Here is a 21,510-nt window from a genome sequence, read left to right on the forward strand (position 1 = left end):
TCGAGCCCAGGTCTCCTTCATTGCAGGCGGATTCTTTACCAGCTGAGACAGAAGGGAAGCCCAAGAATACCGGAGTGCAGCCTATCCCTTCTCCAGGGGATCTTCCCGACCCAGGAAATGAACCAGGTTCTCTTGCATTGCAGGTGGATTCTTTACCAACTGAGCTATCAGAGAAGCGCAGTAAGAAGAAAAAAGGATAGGCAATTATCTAAAGAAGTCAAATAATGAAGGAAAGAGACCGAAGGGATAAAGAAAGGTTTTATTTTTCATTAAGTGGTAAACCTGTACACGTCTGCAAGAAAGAAGTTAAAGCTGAGAAAATGAATATTTAAGGCATGGATTCTACGTGTGAAAAATATACTTTATTTAGCAAGATTGTAAATAATATCATAAAGAGCTGGGATTAAGAACTTAGGTAGAAGTTAGTTATGGAAAAGAGGGATGACAACATGATCCCAAAGAATAGGATGGATGAAAAGACATTTTAAGAAGTTGAAAGCTGACTGAGCTTTCAGATTGGTTTAAGCCTTTCATGAAAATAAGCGGTAAATTCAGTCATCAGGGGAGTATGAGCACAGAGTTTAAGGAGAACAGACTAAGTCTAAAATAGCTACTCTTACTAAAGTTTAGTTATTTCACTGATCTCATCAAAAAAGAATGAATAAGAAAGAAATTTTAAAAAAGTGTCAAGATGTATTTGAGCTGCAGTGCAGGCCCTGTCGAAGTGCGCTAGTCTTACCTCTACCATACCTATATTATGAGTGAGTGAGTCAAGTTGCTCAGTCGTGTCCGACTCTTCGCAACCCCATGGACTGTAGCCTACCATGCTCCTCTGTCCATGGGATTTTCCAGGCAAGAGTACTGGAGTGGGGTGCCATTTCCTTCACTATCAGTATACTGTTTCCACTCTTTTTGCCCTCCCCCCTCACCCCTTCTTTCAATCTGGCTTCCTTTCCTCCCTCTGAAATCTTTGAAGACCTGAGAGATTTTCATTTACTTTTAGTACTTGGATCTGAAGTTCTGTGTCTCTATAGGAGGTTTTCTGAGAGACTGTCATCTTGTATTTAAGGGAGTGTCTGATTAGGAGAATCAGACTGGAGTGTCTGATTGGAGAAGGAATGGCAACCCACTCCAGTATTTTTGGACAAAATTCCATGGACAACGGAGCCTGGTGGGCTATACAGTCCATGGGGTCGCAAAGAGTTGGACATGACTGAGCGACTATCACTCACTCACTCATAACTGTTTGCATCCCCCATAGATTATAAATTATATATAAAGGCAAAACATGCTTATTCTATTCTTCACTGTAACTCCACAAGCAAATGGAACTCAACAACTACTTTACACATGAATGAATATGCAATGAACACAATCTACATATTGTCAAAAATTCACTAATGTGTTAAGTGTGTGAAAGATATCATGACTGAGAGGTAAAAACTATCCTTGGCTGATATTTAAGTTGTCTTCCTAGACCTATAAAAGATACTACACTGCCTCTTTAAGTAGAAGACAATCTGTTCAATAAAACAAAAGGTATCAGGGATAAAATTCAGTATTTAGGGAAAAAGGCACCAATTAGATGTTTTGGTTACAGTCAGATTAGCATTTGAAACTGACCTTTACGCTACTTAAGAAAGAATTAATTTATCTGGAGTTCTTGATAAATTAATTTATTTAAGTTAATTAATTAAATAAGTTTATCTAGTTCTCTAAATAACATATCCTACACAAAGCTTCCAGATATTTGAAATCTCAAAAAAATGCATTTCACTTATTCCAGTCATCCAGAACAGAGCTGAATAAAGATGATTTAAGCTCTCAGCTGGTAAAGACTCCGCCTGCAATGCAGGAGACCCCGGTTCAATTCCTGGGTTGAGAAGATCCACTGGAAAAGGGATAGGCTACCCACTCCAGTATTATTGGGCTTCTCTGGTGGCTCAGATGGTAAAGAATCTACCTGCAATGAGGAAGACCTGGGTTCGATCCCTGGGTTGGGAAGATGCCCTGGAGAAGGGAAAGGCTACGCACTCTCATATTCTGGCCTGGAGAATTCCATGGACAGAGGAGCCTGGCAGGCTACAGTCTATGAGGTCGAAAATAGTTGGACATGACTGAGCGACTTTCACTTTTATTTGAAGCTTTATTAAATATGTGGTAGTCATCACTATATCAATTATACCACACAAGAGTTGTGGAGGGCTGAGTTACGAGAGCTACAAGTCTCTATTCTGAATAGAACTACATGCCTATTCAATTTCTGTTTTTTTCAGTTGGCCCTGTTCACTATTACCAAAGAGCTGTCCATCTTTTAATCTGTTACTCTATTTTGAAGAACAGAGGGAAATGTGTTTGTTAAAGCTGTCTCAAGAGTGAATTTATCACTGAATATTCTTTTGTATTGTTGATTTACTACCATGGGCAATTTTTTTTTTCATTAAAGACAGGGGAAAGACAAGTTTGTGTGTGTGTTTAGTGTTAGAAGATTTGAAGTGGTGACTTACAGTCTTCTACCTAATGTGCATGAGGTTTTAGAGCACAGATTTACTTATTTGTCAATTAGATTCATCTACTGTTTTATTTAGTATTATTATTTTGCCTTCTGATTGTCAACTATGCTTCTAATAACTCAAAGTTGTTGTTAACTGCAACAATAAGTAGTTCTTCTAACTACTTTTGGTCTCTAGCCATTAAGCTAATTAAAAATACAAATATAAATAAAAACATTCTAGGAGCCAATTTTAACTACTTTTAGTTAAAGTTTAAAAAAAGAAGTGAGTGAATGTGGGCAGAAGGGTTAGTACTGACACAGAATTATATAATAATAATGGTCAGTACTTTTATAATATACTCAATGAATACTTTAAAAACCTTATCTGTAAACACAAACTGATGAAGGTTTACTTCATACACGTCTTTTCATTAAACACAGTGGTGCTCGTTCCAATCTGACATTACTCATTTGCAGACACCTACTGCCTGCATGAGCACAGAAGCCAAACTGGCTCAGAATGAGCTCTATTTATTTTAAGATGTTCCCATATTCCTGAAGAGAAATTCTGGCACATTAAAATTTATCTGACTGTTCTTGAGGATTGTTTTGTCTTCACCCAAAATTATTAGTAAACATTTTTTTCTAAAATACTGAAGTCTGAGTTAAAATAAAGCAGCAAATATTGAATAAAATCTGAAGTGCTCAGTAGAACTGAACAAAATATTTTCTGGTAACTTTCACACAAGCTAAGGAACATAAATTTGAAACTGCATAAATGCTACTGCCAACAGAGAAGTAATTAAATAACTTAAAAATACGAATGACCTACAATGATCTTTTATTTATTTCTGTGTAGCATATGGGATCTTTAGTTCCCCAACCAGGGATCGAATCTGCATTCCCTGCATTGGAAGTGTGGACTCTTAACCACTGGACCAACAGGCAAGTCTCCTATTACATAATCTTTTAAAGGGAAGCTTTGAAGCAATGAAAAAAATCTCTTCTCAAACTTATATATGCATGTAGAATTCAAACCTTCCTGTGTTCTTCTATATAAGGTTGTAATCAGAGCAAATTAATTATGTTCCACAACAAAGGCATGAAAGCTGCATAAGAAACATGTTTCACTGGTAGAAATTAAAACTCTGGAAATCACTTTAAGGCTCACTGGGCAGAATCTCCACAGAATTAAAGCTCCAGTATCTCTAGACTGTATATTATTTTTTCTCAATTAGGAAAAAACAGCCTAGGGTTAATTGAAAACAAAACTATCTTAAGCTATAATGACATAGTTATCACAGTCCCCCAAATTGAAGACAGCTCTTAAGAATATAACTCGAATAAGGATCATGAATTGGTTCAACATACTTAACTGGTGGTTTTATGAATTATAATGAATGCTGCTACTCTCTAAAAATGAATGTATCGAAGATGAAACAACCTCCTTGGCACGCTTACAGCTACACAACACATTTGTATGATTTCGAGCACCAGTGCTGGAGGCTCAGAATAAGTCAACGGGAGGAGGACTCCCACCGCGGCAGCAAGCAGGTCTCCTGAGTAGATCAGATGATACGCTTAGGAGAGTAACCCGCAAATAAGAGGTAAGTACCCAATAGACAGAGTTAATCTAAAGGCTTTTTCTTTTCCTTCTTCAAAAACTCTGCTACCATAATTTTTTATTTCTATTCAGTGCTTTAAAAACCAAAACGAAAAATTTAGAAATGTTAAAGGGAAGATTTTAATGTGGGATTTGTAAGGCTTTATGAAAAAATGATTTAATCTTCCTCCTTGCCTCAGAAACTGGGAAGGTTAAGAAAAAAAGAAATTACTACTTAAAAAAATAACTGGTTCAAACTTGACATAAAGTGAAAAATTCAGAAAATATCTGTGCAGAAACATGCTTTCTTTGAAAGATGAAACATGTAAAAATAATTATTTGGATCCTAGGAGTACTTTCTCATCTTCTTTCAAACTATAAAGGAGTTCTAGAAACCCCAGTTTTTTAGAATGAGTTACAAAAATGTTTTATAAAAAATGGCATTTATATGAGTATTAAAATAAACTTGATCAGACCAAATCTAATTTCAAATAAGGATTCCTATGCTGGTAAATCACAGCAGGGCGGGGGGGTCGGGTGGGGGGGCTTGGAGTGTTTCTAGGTAGAAGGCCAGTGTGTATGAAAAGTTCTGTTTGGTGTTTGGATGTTTCTAATCTTCTGTACATATTCTAAAGTAAAGGTAAAATGACAATTGGGGGTCAGGAAACATCTAGGTTTTCATTACACCACTGAAAAAATTAATGTATCTCCCACTTCATTAATTGGAACATATCAGGCATATATATGATTGTAAGAACTGGCTGTATTGTCAGAAATGCACAAGAGACCTATCAAGAAGGGAGGGGCTGCTAATAAATTCAACTGCTTTTTTAAACTGGGTTTTATTAAGAAATAAAGAAAATAATGCAATTGATATATTTTATATCTAGGGAGAACCCTCTGGCATTCAAATTCAAACTCGACTCCACCACAACAAGGAAAAAAAAAAAAAGAGGGAGAAAGAGAAACCAAAAAATAGTCTGTTTTTTTCCCACAGCTATCAGTTTCTTTCACTAAGCCTTCCAAAACCTGAGCCTCTGCAGAACACTAACCACTCGGGTCTTACCTACAGACATGGACAGATGTACGTACACTTTCATTTTACAGAGTTTGAAATTCTCTTTCTAAGGAAGGAGTCAACTTTGGCCTTGAGTGTTTGGCATGGGTACAAAGCCTTAAAAAAGCAGATGACTGGTCAAGCTACTGACCATGCTGATCATTGTCCGGAATCAGATCAAATCAAAGAAAAACAGAGAATGGCTTTCTCTTTTAGAATATTCGAGCAACGCACAAGTCCTGAGCATGTTTTGCAGAGCTCATTTGACCACTTAATCTCTTCTAACTGGTCTGGATTACAGACAGAATCGATACCAGAGAAAATGAAACAGACTGGTGAGGAACAGGGAAATAAGCCACGCTGGGCAGCTCTTCTGATACTCATGGTGATAATACCCACAATTGGTGGTAACATCCTTGTTATTCTGGCTGTTTCACTGGAGAAAAAGTTGCAGTATGCTACCAATTATTTCCTAATGTCCCTGGCAGTGGCCGACTTGCTGGTTGGATTGTTTGTGATGCCGGTTGCCCTCTTAACAATAATGTTTGGTAAGTATTTCACTTTGTTCCTGCCATCAAACCACAGAACTATGATATACTATTAGAGAAATGGATACTCATTCAGGGTTTAAATATGAACTTGGACTATTTAAAGATATAGGGAGTAAACAGTTCCTCAGTTTTCATCCGTATGGTTGATAATCAGTTTTAAAGAGCAAAAAATAATTTCTTAAACAATTCTATTCCCTCTCAGTCACCTAAAAAAAATCATTAAAAACTCATCCAAGTTAGCAATATTCATATATTCTGAATGCATTACCTAAAACTTCTTGTGAAGAACAGATGACTCTATACTTTATCCCATTACTAGTACTTTTTTTCTTGATAAAGCAATAGCTAGGACACTACTGTGACAGTTAATGTGCTGGGTTAATTAATAATAAGGTCTCTGAATCAGTAAATGCCAATATAAATCTCTAAACTCAAATTTCAATTGGAATTGTTCTGAAAAGTCTTGCTATAGCTCTTTATAGTTTGTGTACTTAAACTAAAGTGTTACACATGTGTCCTGTTAACAAAAAATTATGTTTAGTTGCTGAAGGAATGGTCTGGCTCAGAAAATCCCAAGAGATGATCCATCTGTTTAGTTTTTATGATTTCTGACTATTCATGTCCTTGATGTATGTTAGAGGAATAAAATCTCTAAGTTATTAAAATAAATGACCAAAATCTGAGTTATTACAATAACTTAAAACACAATTAAAACTGAAATTTTAGTTTGTCATGATAAAAAAGAAAATGATATTAAAATGATGCAAGTAGTTTATGATTCATGCCTATCATCTCTAGTTATATAATTTGGGTCAATACAATTCTGATGATGAATTATGAAGGCTCTCAAGAATCAGCATTAAGAGGATATATAACTTAATGCTTGACATAAATTGATAGTCCATTCATTAATTGCTAAGGAAGATGATTATAGCAAACAGAGCTTTTTAGAATTGCTTATATGGTGAAGATAAAAATATTTCAGGTTATAGAAGTAAAATTTATTAACTAGAATTAGATTGCATATTTGATTATATTCAGGTTAAATGTTATATTTTTTAAAGTAATTACAGAAATGTATCTAATATTAATACTTGATCCCTCAAATACAATCAGATGGTGACAGGCTAAAACTTCCCATTCTTAGCTACGTGTTAAATTCTTTGGCAGGACAGACAGTAATGTCTTTTCTGTTTTAAAAGATTCTCTCATCATTAGTATTGTCTATCCCCTCTCTTGTAAGTTTGTAAAAATCTAGTGCAACACACAACCATGGAAGATGATTAAGAAATCTTACTCTATAGGAGAGCCTAAACAATCTTAATTCTGAATAAAGTTTAAAAGAAGTAAATGAGGATTATGTCGGAACATTTATGCATATTTGGTAAAGACTGTACAGGCACCAATTCAAATTCTTATCTCCATGTGCACAATAGTTTAATGTGTGAAGTTACTCTTTAAATTGTGCTTTGTTAGGCATACAAATGTTAAAATATTAAAATGTTAACATGCTCATCCCAACTATGACAAAATTTAATTGATATGTTGAATAAATGAGACTGATATGTATTTTAACTTTAAAATCCATGAGTTCATAAATATCAATCATCTATTAGTATTTGCAAAATACTGTTGTAGACATTTAACCAACAGTTAAACAGTTAAGGAATTTAAAGGCAAAGTTTCATGGCATTAAAGTAAGCTGATAAACAAAATAGAAAAGCAGGTAACAGTGATAATCCCATGTATTTCACAGGAAAACAGCAGGCATACTGCAGTTGAAAACTAAGTTTGTATTTAAATATTCGGGCCCAAGATATTCTTGGCTATAATGGCAGAAAATCCAACATATTTTAACATACAATATGTAGAACGTCTTCCTATCTATGTTCAAAAAATTATTATATATATACACTTTTAACTTCATTTTGTTCTTTCAAATGTAAATTTTTAATTACAAAATAAACTTTCATAGCCCCAAACATTTCTGCTATCAGTAATTAAGCTGCATAGAAAGGTTAGTAGATTTTTAAAAATAAGCTAACCTGGGAACTACTATTTAAAATATTACTGCATAATTCATTATTGAAAATGTTCTATTTCTATGAGAAAATGTATGAGAAAATGCAAGTTGCCCTCTTAAAAGCTTCAAAAGGATGCATTCATAAACTTGGAACTGCACATATTATAAATGGGGACCTGAGTTCAAATACTGTGATTTTTTTAATAGCCTTTCATGTGTTAACTAAATCAATGCATTTATAAGAATTTCTTTTAACTTTAAAATGCAGGAGTAGATTTTGTGCATTTTTCTTTCATTATAGGGAAAATCTGCAGAATTTCTGAAGTCTGTACAAACAAAAGTATCCCTGGTTATGGAAATTAAAAAAAAATTAACTATCACTATTTGTGATAGGAGTTACTTTAGTTATCTTAGGGAAATTCAAAGGAAGTAACACCGAAACTTTCTATTCTAACAAAATTAAGTTTAAAAGAAAGGACAGCACTGACAATTTTAAAGTGGTTTTTATGCTGATTAACATTTTATCTAACCAATAATGTGTATAATATTTGATTATACATTATTTGAATTTCTATTTTACCAAGATTATGATGACTGATATAACACGGTTTTTTCAAATAAATTGTGCTACATTAACTTTTCTGTCACTTCTTCCTCTTTGGGAGCATTGGACTTAACCTTTACTTTCCAGTTCTTTCACTGTCTTGTCTACAATTCTTAAAAATCATGATCACAAATTAGTAGCGTATAATATAAGGCTTGAAGATGCTTAGGTTAGACATATTTGAGTAGAACGCAAAGGAAAAGAGTGTATCATATGCCAGCATAAAAAAGACAGGATATTCACAGTTTAAGAATGTCTCTGAACTTTTCCTTCTCCCCTTAAACAAATTCTTTAAAATGTAAAGGGAGAAAATATAACATTTGGTCACCCATTGGTCATTACTGGCTTCTTTATAACAAATTTAAAACAATGTTTCACGATCTGTAAGTTGAAACAGTATCTGTGGTACAGTTGAAAGTGGACAGATAAAATAGCTGAAATATGGGTGTTCATTTGAAGCAAGATACCATATGCTTTGAATCCTGGTTTTCTTGTATTGGCTTAGGCAAGTCATTTTTAGGCAAGTCACTTAACAACATATCAGAATTCAAGCACCCTGTGTGTAAAATGGCTGTGCTAAATCTTCCACTGCCACTATCTTGTGAAATTGTCAAGTAGGTCCCAGCACGTATTATACACTAATAATTGGCAAGTATTTGTACAACATGCAAAGGGTTTATATACTTAAATACAATATTTAGTTTAGATGTGAGTTTGACCAGAGATGAAATAAACATATAGCAGTAAAAGAGAAAAAAATCAGTTATTCATTTATACAGTGAAATACTGTTCTACCTAACTCTTAAAGAAGGGAGCAAAGCAATTAAAGGCACTTCTTTCTGGAAAACGGAAATTTTAAAAAACCAATGTAAAATTTTCACAAGTATTAAATCACTCAAAACATTTATAACACTATATTAGACATTTAACCCCATGATCCTTCATATGCTCAAATGCAGTGAAAAAACAACAGTAACAAAAACAAAGCAGCTTTGTAATAAAAATTTAAGCACTGATCTAGCAGTCTTTTCCAGAAGATAAATATAGGAGCATAAAAGTTTCTAAGATTAAAAAAAAAAAGAAAAATACTTGAAAACTATGTCCTTTTTGGACGTTAGGGCAATTTAGGACTTGTCCTGCTACAGTACCTTCAAGAACTATGTATCTCAATGAACAGAGTCCCCTTGGAATGGCTTTAAAAATAGTCTTTAAATCCTCAAGAGGGAAATCTTTTATGTCCCAGATTCAGAGATTAATGTCAATTACTTTCCAAACTACCGGCATAACTCAGTTTTTCAAACTAAAAACTTGCCCCAAGGATAAGCAGGTTTCAGATGAAAATTAGTCCATGTCATCAAGAAGCCAAGTTTGTGGTTTAAAAATTCAGGTTTCCATACCAGTTGAAAAGAAAGCCAAACAAACAACTCACCCAAAAGAAAACAAAAGAAAAAAGGCATGGCAATGCGCATAGGTTATTTATGCTTCTTAGCCATATTCAATACAAATAGTTAAAATTCAACTTTAGTAAAAGGCATACTTTCATGACAAATTTAGTTAAAAGTTGAACAGTTAAAGATGTTCTCATGCCCTTTTTCTGAAGTAGAGTTTTCAATTTAATTGGATGCATTTTGCTACCACAGGCAGAAAGACAAACACTGATTTTATACTGATGATACGGCTCAATGTTTCTAAGTGGGAGGGTTTTAATGGCTGGATTAGTTGGCTAGTTTCTGCCAAACAATAATAGTAATAAGAACTAACATTTATTGGGTGCTTTCTGTATGCCAGATGTTGTTCTAAACACTTTACATGTATCACTGTATTTAATCCTCAAAGCAGCTCTATAAAATGGTATTACTGTCATCCTCATTTTACAAGGGAGGACATAGGAATAAATAAGTGATATGATCTGAACCTAGGAGAACTAATTCTAGAATTCACACTCTTTTACTCTGCTTTCTCAAATGAAATGAGAAACTGTATCAACCAGAACTGTTGCATTTGGCAAGCAGGCAACATTTTTTATCTGAAATAACTTGATCTAACAGGAGGGCCAGAGAATTTTATCTAGGGACAAGGCAGAACCCAATATTGTTTTAAAGTTATATTTCATATTAAATGATACATATTATATAATTTAAATGCTTGCTTTCTTCTGTAATAGTTTTAATTTAAAAAATTAGATCCTCAGGGATTAATTTAGTTTAAGTATCTGATAACTTATTTCCCTTATAGATTCTTAGATACACTTTTCTGTTTATGTAAATCTTAACTTCCATTTTAAATAATACATTACATCCTTATGGAAATAAGTTAGACATAATACATTGCAACAAATAAATGAAATTATAAATCTTCAAAACCTTTTCCAGTTACTCTGAGTAGTAATAAACTTTTCTGACCTCGCGCCTGTCAAATTAACACTAACTGAGAAGACAATTTTAGAATAGAAATATCTGGATTAGGAAAAGTCCTTTTATAAACTGAGAATGTCTAGAGCTGGTTTTAACTTACATAAATTATTATATTACATGAATTCTACTTAGGCAATTATTTTGGCTTTGAATAAAAGATTTCTATAACTTAATCCAATCATGTTACTCTTGTTAAGTTTCATAAAAACAGCCTATTCACTAGAATTTCATGAAATCTGGAATCATAAAGGTTAAACAAAAAGATCTATCACTTTTCATCCTAAATCTCAGTCTCTTTCTCAAAGAAAATTCTCTATCATGCTTCAGCAATTCTACTGTTACCGATTAAGAAAGCACTGACTAACGCACTAAAATTCTAAAGATCTGCATTAATTTTAGAACCCCTTTCTGCTCCAAAATTGTAGAGTTTATATATCCATTTTGCTGGAAAACAAAGCTAACAAGGCTTCATAGGCTTAGCTAAAATCAACACTAAAGAGCTTTCCCTCTTAGTTCACAATTAGAAGTATGTAGGTCAAACAGTTCAATTCCAGAGACATGTACTGTTAATACGGGAGTTCTACTGTGGCCTGCTGCTCACGGCTACTAGATTTCTGACCAGAATTTTCCAGATGTTAACTGAAAAGAATACAATCCAAAATTAGAATAGCTAAATAGGCAAGTGTATGTTATTAGCAACCCACTTTAAAAGATGCAGGCATTTTAAAAGAGGAAGCCTAACACATAAGACCTTAATTATCTGCCTTTTAAAATCTTTAACAATGATCAGTATCTCTGTAGCTCTAGATTTGAGTATTTTTCTACTTGCTGCTCAATTCTAAACCTGAACTTCAGGATAGTTTAAAATGCAGCCTCACTTTAAGTAGTTTCCACTGCAAAACTATCTCAGTCATATATGATTCTTTTTGCTCTATTTAGACCATTAATTTCCTTAAGCTCAGGTCAAAGAATACACTGCTGCCTTTGACTGTTCAAGGTCCTTTCCTGCTAGTTAAAAAGAAAACAGAACACCACAGCTAAGAGTAAGAAAATCTAACTGATTAGATTCTTCCTAAACACAAGTTTCTCTGCCATATTTTATTAAGTTTATTTTGAACAGTCTCTCATTAAGTTCTTTTTTATGAGGAATTCTGAGTGCCTATCCTATGCCAGCAAACTCAATAAACAACCTTTTCAAGAAAGTGGTGCTTCTCAAACACTAATCTGCATATAAATCACCTAAGGTATTTCCTTCGACTGCAGTCTGATTCAGCAGGTAGGGATGAGGCCCAAGAGCCTGCAGTTCTAAAAAGTTACCAGGTGATGCTGATCCTTGCAGATCTGAAAAGCATATTTTGGGTAGCAAGGTCCTAAAGAACACTTTCAATTAACATTTAAATTTTAGTAAATTTTGATAAATAAATGCTCTCTCTCAGATTTAAAGACTTAACTGTACCTGATTTTACTCATCTGCAAAATCAGTGATATAATCTCTAAGGTCCCTTCCCGCTCAGTGACTATTTTATCATCTCCATCCCTTGTGAAGTCGCTCAGTCGTGTCCGACTCTTTGCAACCCCATGGACTCGTAGACTACCATCCCTTATCCCCACCCCAATTCAATGAAGTAGGAAAAGCCTGATTAAAGTAATTTACTTAAAATATGAATTATTCCCTCCATCTGATGCTTTAAAGCCTTTTTAAAGAATCTGCTGAAGATGGAACCAAGTACAAAGGAATCATTTATTCTTTTTTTTTTAATCTCATACTGATTTAAAAAATATTTTAATATTCCTGTTAGGAATGCCACATACCAACTGCAGAAGCAGAAGGCACCAATGGGAGTATTTGTCAGCCTTGCTAGCTTTTTTTGTGAAATATCCAAATATTTTTCATTGAGATCCTTCCTGATTCTTGAAAAAAAAAAAAAAAAAAAATTCAAGCCTATCTAAAATCTCTTTCCCTAAATTATAGTCTTTTTTTTTGGCGGGGGTGGGGGTGGGGGGGGTGTCTAGAATACTAACCTCTCTCCACCCCTCAGGCTTCCTGAACTTAAACAGTTTACAACTAAAGGGTCTCTTGGTGCTCTGAAATACTGAGATAATCTTCGTTCCCCCTCCAATTACCTCAATCATTTTATACCTGTCAAAGTCAAGATACACTTTGCAAAAACCAGGAAAAGTAGTTTACATTTCGTCAGTGGACATACAATAATTAAACCATAAAAAGGGTTTAGATAATGTCATATGTATGGCATTTGTTCTACACAGAAGCAATGTGCTTTTATAGGAAGTTCTACAATTTGTGTATTTATAAAAAGGATTCTAACTGAAATACTCTAGGGCAAATGCTACAATAAATTTTAGTTGTTTTAAAACTACAAAAAAATACACTAGTGAGTATATATGTACAATGTGTAGTATATCAAATTCATATATGTATGGATACTCTTCTAAGTAAGTTTGTTGGAAAACTATGTAGAATATTCAATAGCATATCCTAAACCTGAAATTTTAAAAAAAATTTAATATTCTAAAGTGTTTAAGACTGTATGAGGTATAGAATAAATGCTTTTTACATGAGTTTGTTAAATAAATTAATTACCATGCCTAATAATGAGATGTTCTTTTAAACCCAAAATCTGTATTATTATCTCAAGTGCTTAGAGTGAAGGATGGACTTTTGGAAGGGTAACAATCCACTTTTCTCTGGAATAACCTAAGGCCATTCCTTTTGCAAACTAATTATTTCAGAACTATTTCTGTCAAAAGGAAAACTCCAGTCATTCCACTTAGTTATTTCACCAAATTAGAGTTTGCTATAAACAAGGTTCATGCTGCTAGTTAATGCTAGAAATGAGCCCAAATCCCAGGCCTGAGACTCCCATGCCAATATTCTTTTTGCCACATTACACTGCTTCCTCTATCTGGTAAAAAGGGTTTTTGTTTGTTTTTTTTTAAATAGCAGTTTAAAAATAAATTTTATCTGAATAGCAAAATTAAGCTGTAATACTATATACATTTTTAAAAAATCACAAAAGAAATAGACAAAAGAGCAAAGGTCAAAATAATGGTAAAAATGCTAAACTGATTTAGAAAGAGTTGTAATTACTATACAAAACAAAATATATTTAAGAGGTGCCATCTACATAAATGTATATGTTGTCAACTTCATTATCTGAAGTCTTCTTGGAAGTCGTAAAATTTCAGATGAATATTGAAAAAGGTTAAAAAATATGCATCAGTTGAAAAAGAAACGAAACTGCAGGAGAACATGCTTTTGTTTTTTTCTTTCTTTCAGAGGCTATGTGGCCCCTCCCACTTGTTCTATGCCCCGCCTGGTTATTTCTTGATGTTCTTTTTTCTACTGCATCCATCCTGCATCTCTGCGCCATTTCAGTGGATCGTTACATAGCCATCAAAAAGCCAATCCAGGCCAATCAATATAACTCACGAGCTACAGCATTCATCAAGATTATAGTGGTGTGGTTAATTTCAATAGGTATGTGGGGAGCGTCAGGGTGTGGGGTGGTGTATATAGGCCTTTGGTTCCTTTTGGCTAGGAGATTATCAGGTCTGGTAGTGATACATCAATACAAACTCCTCATAACATTACATTCATCATATAGCTTCTAAACCATTCTATCAGAAAAAGGGTGAAAAAGCAGAAAAGTTCATGGCTTGTTGTTGACATACAGGAAGACTAAATCTGAAAAAGTTTTTGTATTTGTCAATCAATCATTATGGCCTAGGTGCATGTAGAATCCTGAAATTTTATTAAAGTAACACCAAAAATGATATGCATCTGAAATCACACCTAAGAAAATAAATAGGAAATGAGAAAAAAGAATCACTTTATGTCATTATTGAAGTTCATATAGTCACCTTGGAAATTAATATGTATATAGACTAGACACATTAGTGTCTGTTTAAACAGTGTTTTGAACACGTTTATAAATTTGTTTTTGGCTATACTGCATGGCATGTGAGATCTTAGATCTCCAGCCACAGGGACTGAACCTGTACCCCTTGCAGTGGAAGTGTGGAGTCTTAACCACTGGACCGCCAAGGAAGTCCTTGAACGTGTTTAATTAGAAATGCTAAGAGAGATGCAAATGATGCTCAGAAATAATTTTTGGAAGAAACTATATTTCTTAACTGTTTTATGTGCCTGTGCCCATCTTTAATACTCAAAGATAGCTGCTATATTAGAGTATCTGAGCATGAAGTAAAGCACAAATGGTAACTCAAATGTTTTGTAAGTTAATATCACAAAAACAAACAGATTCACAACAGTTACTATGATCATTAACAGTTTGACTAGTATGTTCACTTCCTCCTAGTAAGGAAAATTCAAAGAGGAAAAAAATCAAGAGAGACTTGAAATAATCGAGAGACCTATGATCATTAACAGTTTGACTAGTATGTTCACTTCCTCCTAGTAAGGAAAATTCAAAGAGGAAAAAAATCAAGAGAGACTTGAAATAATCGAGAGACCTTACTAGAAAGAAATCTAGTAAAGATGTGACCTCTCTCTCTAATGAGAAAAAAAAAGACACTGGGGGTTAGGGGAAAAAAACAAGAAAGCAAGACACTGAAAATGACCTACATATTCTTGGAATACCAAAGTCAACTCTCTTTTGAAAAGTTTGGAGGTTAAAGTAAGGAGTGTAACTACTCTGGTTTGGGAAGAAATTAAGAGTCAAGAAGAAGTCTATTTATCTGCAAGCAGTGAGAAAAACCTAACTTTGGGGAAAGAGGCTGATTGATAGAATAGAAAAGGCCCCTAAAAAGGAAGCTACGGAAAGGACATCAGAGATAACGGGTGACAACTGCCAAAATTTAAAGTGGAGAGAAGGAAAACTGAAGTTCACGTCAAAAACCCCATATCTTTTTGGTAAGTTCAGGGCAATGAGAGAGAAGGAAGAGGAAACAGTGTGTGCTGCCGCAGGGTGGAAGCGAGGGGTGGGATGGGGGACAGGGCAAAGGTGGAGGGAAAACAGGAGAAATGGCTCCTTAAGAATTAAAACATTTGAAACTGAAATATATATTTAAGCCAATATACAGCCTGTTGGTAGAAGTTGTACCTCGATTAAGCCTGGATGACATGAATTTATACTGATAAAACTGATCAAATTTACATTAAGTGCTTATATGTTAGACACTAAGAATACAAAAATAAATAAGAAAAAGAATCTTTTCACTCAGGAAGATGGTCAAATAGTAAGTACTAAGTATACAGGAAGAAAAGAATAAAAAGATGACCTCAGATTTACAGCTTACAAGTGATCTTACAAACCTATTTTTTCCTTTTATAGATGAGAAAAGAAACCTAGAGGTTTTAAATAGTTGGCTTAAAGACTTATGACTTTTGGCCCAAAGGCCAAGATCAATGCCATTTTCATTTCATCACACTCTATGCTGTAGAACCAATGACAATTTAACAACTTTGTAAAAGAAAAGGCAGATAATGATGTTAGTTCAGTTTTTAAATTCTGTAAAGTGCTGAAGAGAGCTCACTTTCTTCTTCTGGATTTATAGTTATCCCAGGTAACACCTGACAACAGTAAGGTCTGAAAGGAGAGTAACAGGGTAAGGTATAAAAAAATACCAGAGAAAACAAACGTTACTGACCAACAAGTTGGTTGAGAAGGTAACGTGAGCCTTGATGGGAGTTAATGGAATGTGGGAAAAAGAGAAGGATGAACTAGAGGTCAAGATAGCTGTGAAAAGAAGTTCTACAGTAATGAAGAGCAGCAGGACAAGAAAGGGAAATAATAGTTCATGATTTTAGATATGGGATAATTTTAAGTGGACTTATGGATGGCTTCAGGAATGCAAACAAATAACTGGAGGTGAAGAGTTCAAGAAATAAAACCTTAGGTGTTAGAAGAATCATCAATGGGATGAAATTATGGAAGATGATAGCAATGGAACAGGGGATAGAAAACTATAGCAAAGGGCTAAAACCATTAAGGAAGACAGATAATATGTCCCAGAGGTTGGCAGAGGATCTAGATGGAGAACAGAGTAAGTAGCTTACATAGGCTTTGAAAGAGAAGTGCTTTGGGGGTGGGGTGGGGGATGGGGGGGGGGGGGATGAGAACAGTGTAATGGTTACTGGAAGTAACAGGACAGAAGGACCAGCGAAATTTTTCTGCAAAGGGCAAGATAGTAAATATTTTGGTCTTACAGATTCTGTATGATTTCTGTCAAAACTACTCAGCTCAGCAGCAGTAGAACAAAAGCAGCTACAAACCATATATTAACAATGGGTATGGCTGTGTTCCAATAAAATTTTATTTACGAAAATGGAAGGCAGGCCAGATTTGGCCGTTGAGCTACAGTTTGTTGACCCCTAGTGAAGAACAGAAAGTACACAGATCATCTTTCTGGTGGTGTACCTGAGAAAAAGCAGACAAAGCAGCAGCCTCCATTAGAAAGGGTTTGAGGAATATATTCTTTTCAAGGTTTCTATGCTACAATAAAAAGGCGATGTAGATGATAGGAATACGTTCAGATTGAGAGAAGTGAATTCCTATGATACCTCAAGAATCCTAGAGATGTCTAAAGATCAATTAACTCAGACTTACTTTAAAATATCTGCCGTTTCAAAGGGAAAGGATTAGGGCCAACCCTTGTGTTCTCTTCCTAATAAGCTATTTTACCAATAAGCAAGATCTTATTTAATATCTACTTCATAATATTTAAAGTATAAGAAAATTAGCATGAAATATATTTCTTTCATTTTTATCGGAGGAAAATGCAATCTTGAAAATAAATTTCAAGATCCACAAACTCTTAAGTAGTATTTAATAAAAAACAATGAACCCTTAGTTTTCCCTAAGAAGTCAGAAAGAAAAGGTTAAAAGACATTCACAAATATCGAAAGATAAACTGTCTGTTAAATGAAACCGTGTAACCTCAGAGATTAAAAATAGGTATCAACTCAGAACTAAGATACTGCATGAATGTATTCTTAAGTCTTTTGAGTTCAATCACATTGGATATTAAGATAAAAGCAGTTTCTCTTCCACATTCCTTTCCTTAACCTGGGATAGCTCAAGAACCAAAAATAGATACTGAGAAGTGGAGAATATATAAAAACATTCTCTATATCATGGGTACAATATAGTTTTAGGGACGCTTTAATTATACAACTGAAACCACTAACAAGTCTCTTTAAAAACAGCAGGTTTGCCGACTTAGATTCTGTTTGTCAAATCTTCCATTAAGTGCTTTGATTCTGCCTTGTGGGTACCAGGAATTAACATATACTAATAGTGAAATGTCAGTAAGACAAACTTTAAAAGGACCCAATCAAAGGTCATAACTCAGTTTATCTTGTTTTCCTTAGGCATTGCCCTTCCAGTTCCTATTAAAGGGATAGAAACTGATGTAGCTAACCCACACAACATCACCTGTGGGCTGACAAAGGATCGTTTTGGCAGTTTCATGCTCTTTGGCTCACTGGCTTCCTTCTTCACACCTCTGACCATCATGATTGTCACCTACTTTCTCACTATCCATGCTTTACAGAAGAAAGCTTACTTGGTCAAAAACAAGCCACCTCAACGCCTAACGTGGTTGACTGTGTCCACAGTTTTCCAAAGGGATGAAACACCTTGCTCATCACCAGAAAAAGTGGCAATGCTGGATGGTTTTCACAAGGACAAAACTCTGCCCAATGCAAGTGCTGACATACTAATGCGAAGAATATCCACAGTAGGAAAAAGGTCAGTGCAGACCATTTCCAATGAACAGAGAGCCTCAAAGGTTCTCGGGATTGTATTTTTCCTCTTTTTACTTATGTGGTGTCCCTTTTTTATTACAAATGTAACTTTAGTTTTATGTGACTCGTGCAACCAGACGACTCTCAACATGCTCCTGGAGATATTTGTGTGGATAGGCTATGTTTCCTCAGGGGTGAATCCTCTGGTCTACACCCTCTTCAACAAGACATTTCGGGATGCATTTGGCCGGTACCTCACCTGCAATTACCGAGCCCCCACATCAGTAAAAACCCTTGGAAAATGCTCCAGTAATATCTACTTCCGGAATCCAATGGCAGAGAACTCTATATTTTTTATGAAACATGGAATGCAAAATGGCATTAATCCTGCCATGCACCAGAGCCCAATGAGGCTGCGAGGTTCAACCATTCAGTCTTCATCCATCATTTTACTAGATACACTTCTTCTCACCGAAAATGAAGGTGACAAAGCTGAAGAGCAAATCAGTTACGTATAGCCGTAATGGCACAATTTTAATATAATGATGAGTAAGGCGATGAGGAAAATATAAATATACCAAGAATTATATAAAGAACTTTATATCATGTATCAAAAATCATCTCTTTAAATTAAGAATTATGTATTAAGATTATACAATTTTCTTTATTTGGGCAAAATTATTCTATTATTAATAAAAAATCATTTTTGTATAGTTGAAAATTAAAACAATCCAGCACCCTGGTTAAATGTTAAGATAGTCAAATGAAATAAAATAAATAAATCAATAAACTTGTTTAGAAAAAAACAATGTCACCATACAAAAAAACAATGTTACCATAAGAATTTATTTAGTTCCTAACTGCATGCAAAGCTATGCCAAGAATGAAATAAACAAAACAAACAAGCATTAACCTTGTCTTCAAGGCCTTAAAAGCATAAGGCATAACACAGAACAACAGTGATAAGAGGTCTAAAAATAAGAGTATAAAATAATGATCACAGCTGAAGATAAGCTAAGATTGCCATTTACACTTAGGCTTAGTTAAATGTGGGCTTCGCTGGTGCTTCCAATGGTAAACAATCTGCCTGCAATGCAGGAGACCCAGGTTCGATCCCTGGGCAGGGAGGATCCCCTGGAGAAGGGAATGGCTACCCACTCCAGTATTCCTGCCTGGAGAATTCCACGGACAGAGGAGCCTGATGGACTATAGACCATGGGGCCACAAAGAGTCGGACATGACTGAGCGACTAACACTTTCACTTTCACTTTAGTTAAATGCAGCCACAATTTTGCACCGATCAGGCAACTGTCTTGATGAAAGGGGGTAGTAGGGAGGACAGTAGCTGGTTATCACACACAAGAATAGAATCTTGGAATTACAGCTGTTGGTTAGATGGCTCATACCAGGCATTTACTGAGCAGAGGCAGGTTTACCAGAGGAAGAAAAAGCAAATGAAAACAGTCTTGGGTACATGGACCTTATGTTTCTCAAAGAGCATGTGTAAACTGAAGGCAGGGGACTTTAATCCAGGAACCCAAACTTTAATGAATTTGCAAATAAGATCATGGCTGCCCAAGCTTGCTTGAAGAACTGGTTGAACTTCTGGCACAGAATTTTTTATTCATCTGTTTGTCATTTTACTTTACACTGCTATATGTGGAATAAATCCAATCTGTGTCATTTACTAGTTATTAATAATTTGAGAACTTGGTTTTCACTGCAGCACCTTAGACAAGTTGATTACATTTAATTTTCTTCATCCATGACATTTTAGACAAAAGCATTCCTAACATGTTTTCTAGTTTCTACTTCTTATAAGAATCATATTATGAAGGAAACACACACACACCAAAACCCTGAATGGCCTTTTAGAAATAAAAAGCACATAATTCATTAGCTGGATCTGAGTATCCTTGGTAGTAGTCTCGGTGGTAGAGATCTTAGCAAAGCCTAAAAGCAGCTCAAGGAAGACATCTGCTGCTGAAACTGGGAATTGAGCACATGTGTGAGCTACAGTAAATACAAGGGCAGAAATGAATTTTGCTAATTAGAGATCAAAGCACGGTCAGGTTAAAAGGGGGAAAAAAACAGTTTTCATGAAAGCTCTACTTCCTGTGTGGCAGAATATACACAGGAGGTGACTGAGTTATAGGATATAAAATATAAGGTGACTAACAGGAAGAATTAGTAGCCGATAATGAATAAATAAAGGAAGAGACCCTGATGAGTAAGATTCTTTATACAGGCCAATAGTTACTAAGGGTACAACCTAAAAGAATATATTTCTCATATGAAACTTATCTTCTCATAAAAAGCCCTCCCTAAAAGGCAAAAATAAAACCATTTATTTTTGTTTTTAAATTGTGTCTAAATTTACAGCAAAAATAAGGAAAGGTTAGCATCACAGGTTGGCTGGAATGATAGGCCAAAGACAACAGGAAGGAAACAGAACTACTCAGCTTCTATTCTGCTTCCATCTTTTGTCACAAGAGAAGGATTTTTAGACCAGAAAAAGTAATGTTGTTAAAACTGATCAAAATGTAAAATAGGTGAAGAGACTGGCTACCTTAAATGGGTTCAAGTCTCTAAGCTAAATGAATCACATCCCTGAAACAGAACCTATGAATATAATAATAGAACCATCGCTGACAAATCTGAGGAAAAACAGAAAATGGCAAAAGTACAAAAGGACTGTAAGTGGCAAATACCCTAACGTTCAAAAAGAGAAAAAAGGGATGGGAATCAAGAAATTTAAACTGTGGAGTCTGTTGAAGATCTTCTGAAAAAAACATGGAATAGCTTAATACAAATGGATTTTATCAGATCTTAGAAATCAATGAACACCTGATACTTCTTATGAATTTACTAAAAACAGTAATAACCAATTAACCACATACTCTGTTTTAGAGGTACCAGACTAGTTGTTTAGTCACTAAGTTGTGTCCAACTCTTTTGCGACCCCATGTACTGTAGCCCTCCAGGCTCCTCTGTTCATGGAATTTCCCAGTCAAGAAAATCAGATCTGTATAAAT

General features: G+C 34.8%; 2 protein-coding genes across 2 annotated transcripts in view; one reads left to right on the forward strand and one right to left on the reverse strand.

Moving 5' to 3' along the window:
* The window catches only part of PSMD1 (proteasome 26S subunit, non-ATPase 1), an 86,480-nt gene that overhangs the window by 33,856 nt on the left and 31,114 nt on the right, over positions 1-21,510 (reverse strand). The window lies entirely within an intron of this gene.
* Positions 4,062-20,185, forward strand: HTR2B (5-hydroxytryptamine receptor 2B). The gene is made up of 4 exons (XM_065927610.1): positions 4,062-4,101; positions 4,988-5,702; positions 14,045-14,245; positions 18,101-20,185. The coding sequence occupies exons 2-4, from the start codon at positions 5,180-5,182 to the stop codon at positions 18,991-18,993; spliced, it is 1,617 nt and encodes a 538-aa protein (XP_065783682.1). The 5' UTR covers positions 4,062-4,101; positions 4,988-5,179; the 3' UTR covers positions 18,994-20,185.

The sequence above is a fragment of the Muntiacus reevesi genome, chromosome 3, assembly GCF_963930625.1.
Source record: "Muntiacus reevesi chromosome 3, mMunRee1.1, whole genome shotgun sequence".
NCBI classification, from domain to species: Eukaryota; Metazoa; Chordata; class Mammalia; order Artiodactyla; family Cervidae; genus Muntiacus; species Muntiacus reevesi.

Excerpts from the sequence above, each read along its gene's own strand:
- HTR2B (XM_065927610.1), top strand. The coding sequence starts at position 5,180 with ATGTACGTACACTTTCATTTTACAGAGTTTGAAATTCTCTTTCTAAGG. Across the intron at positions 5,703-14,044 it reads CCTCTTAACAATAATGTTTG|AGGCTATGTGGCCCCTCCCA; the intron begins GTAAGTATTTCA and ends TCTTTCTTTCAG. Across the intron at positions 14,246-18,100 it reads GGTGTGGTTAATTTCAATAG|GCATTGCCCTTCCAGTTCCT; the intron begins GTATGTGGGGAG and ends TGTTTTCCTTAG.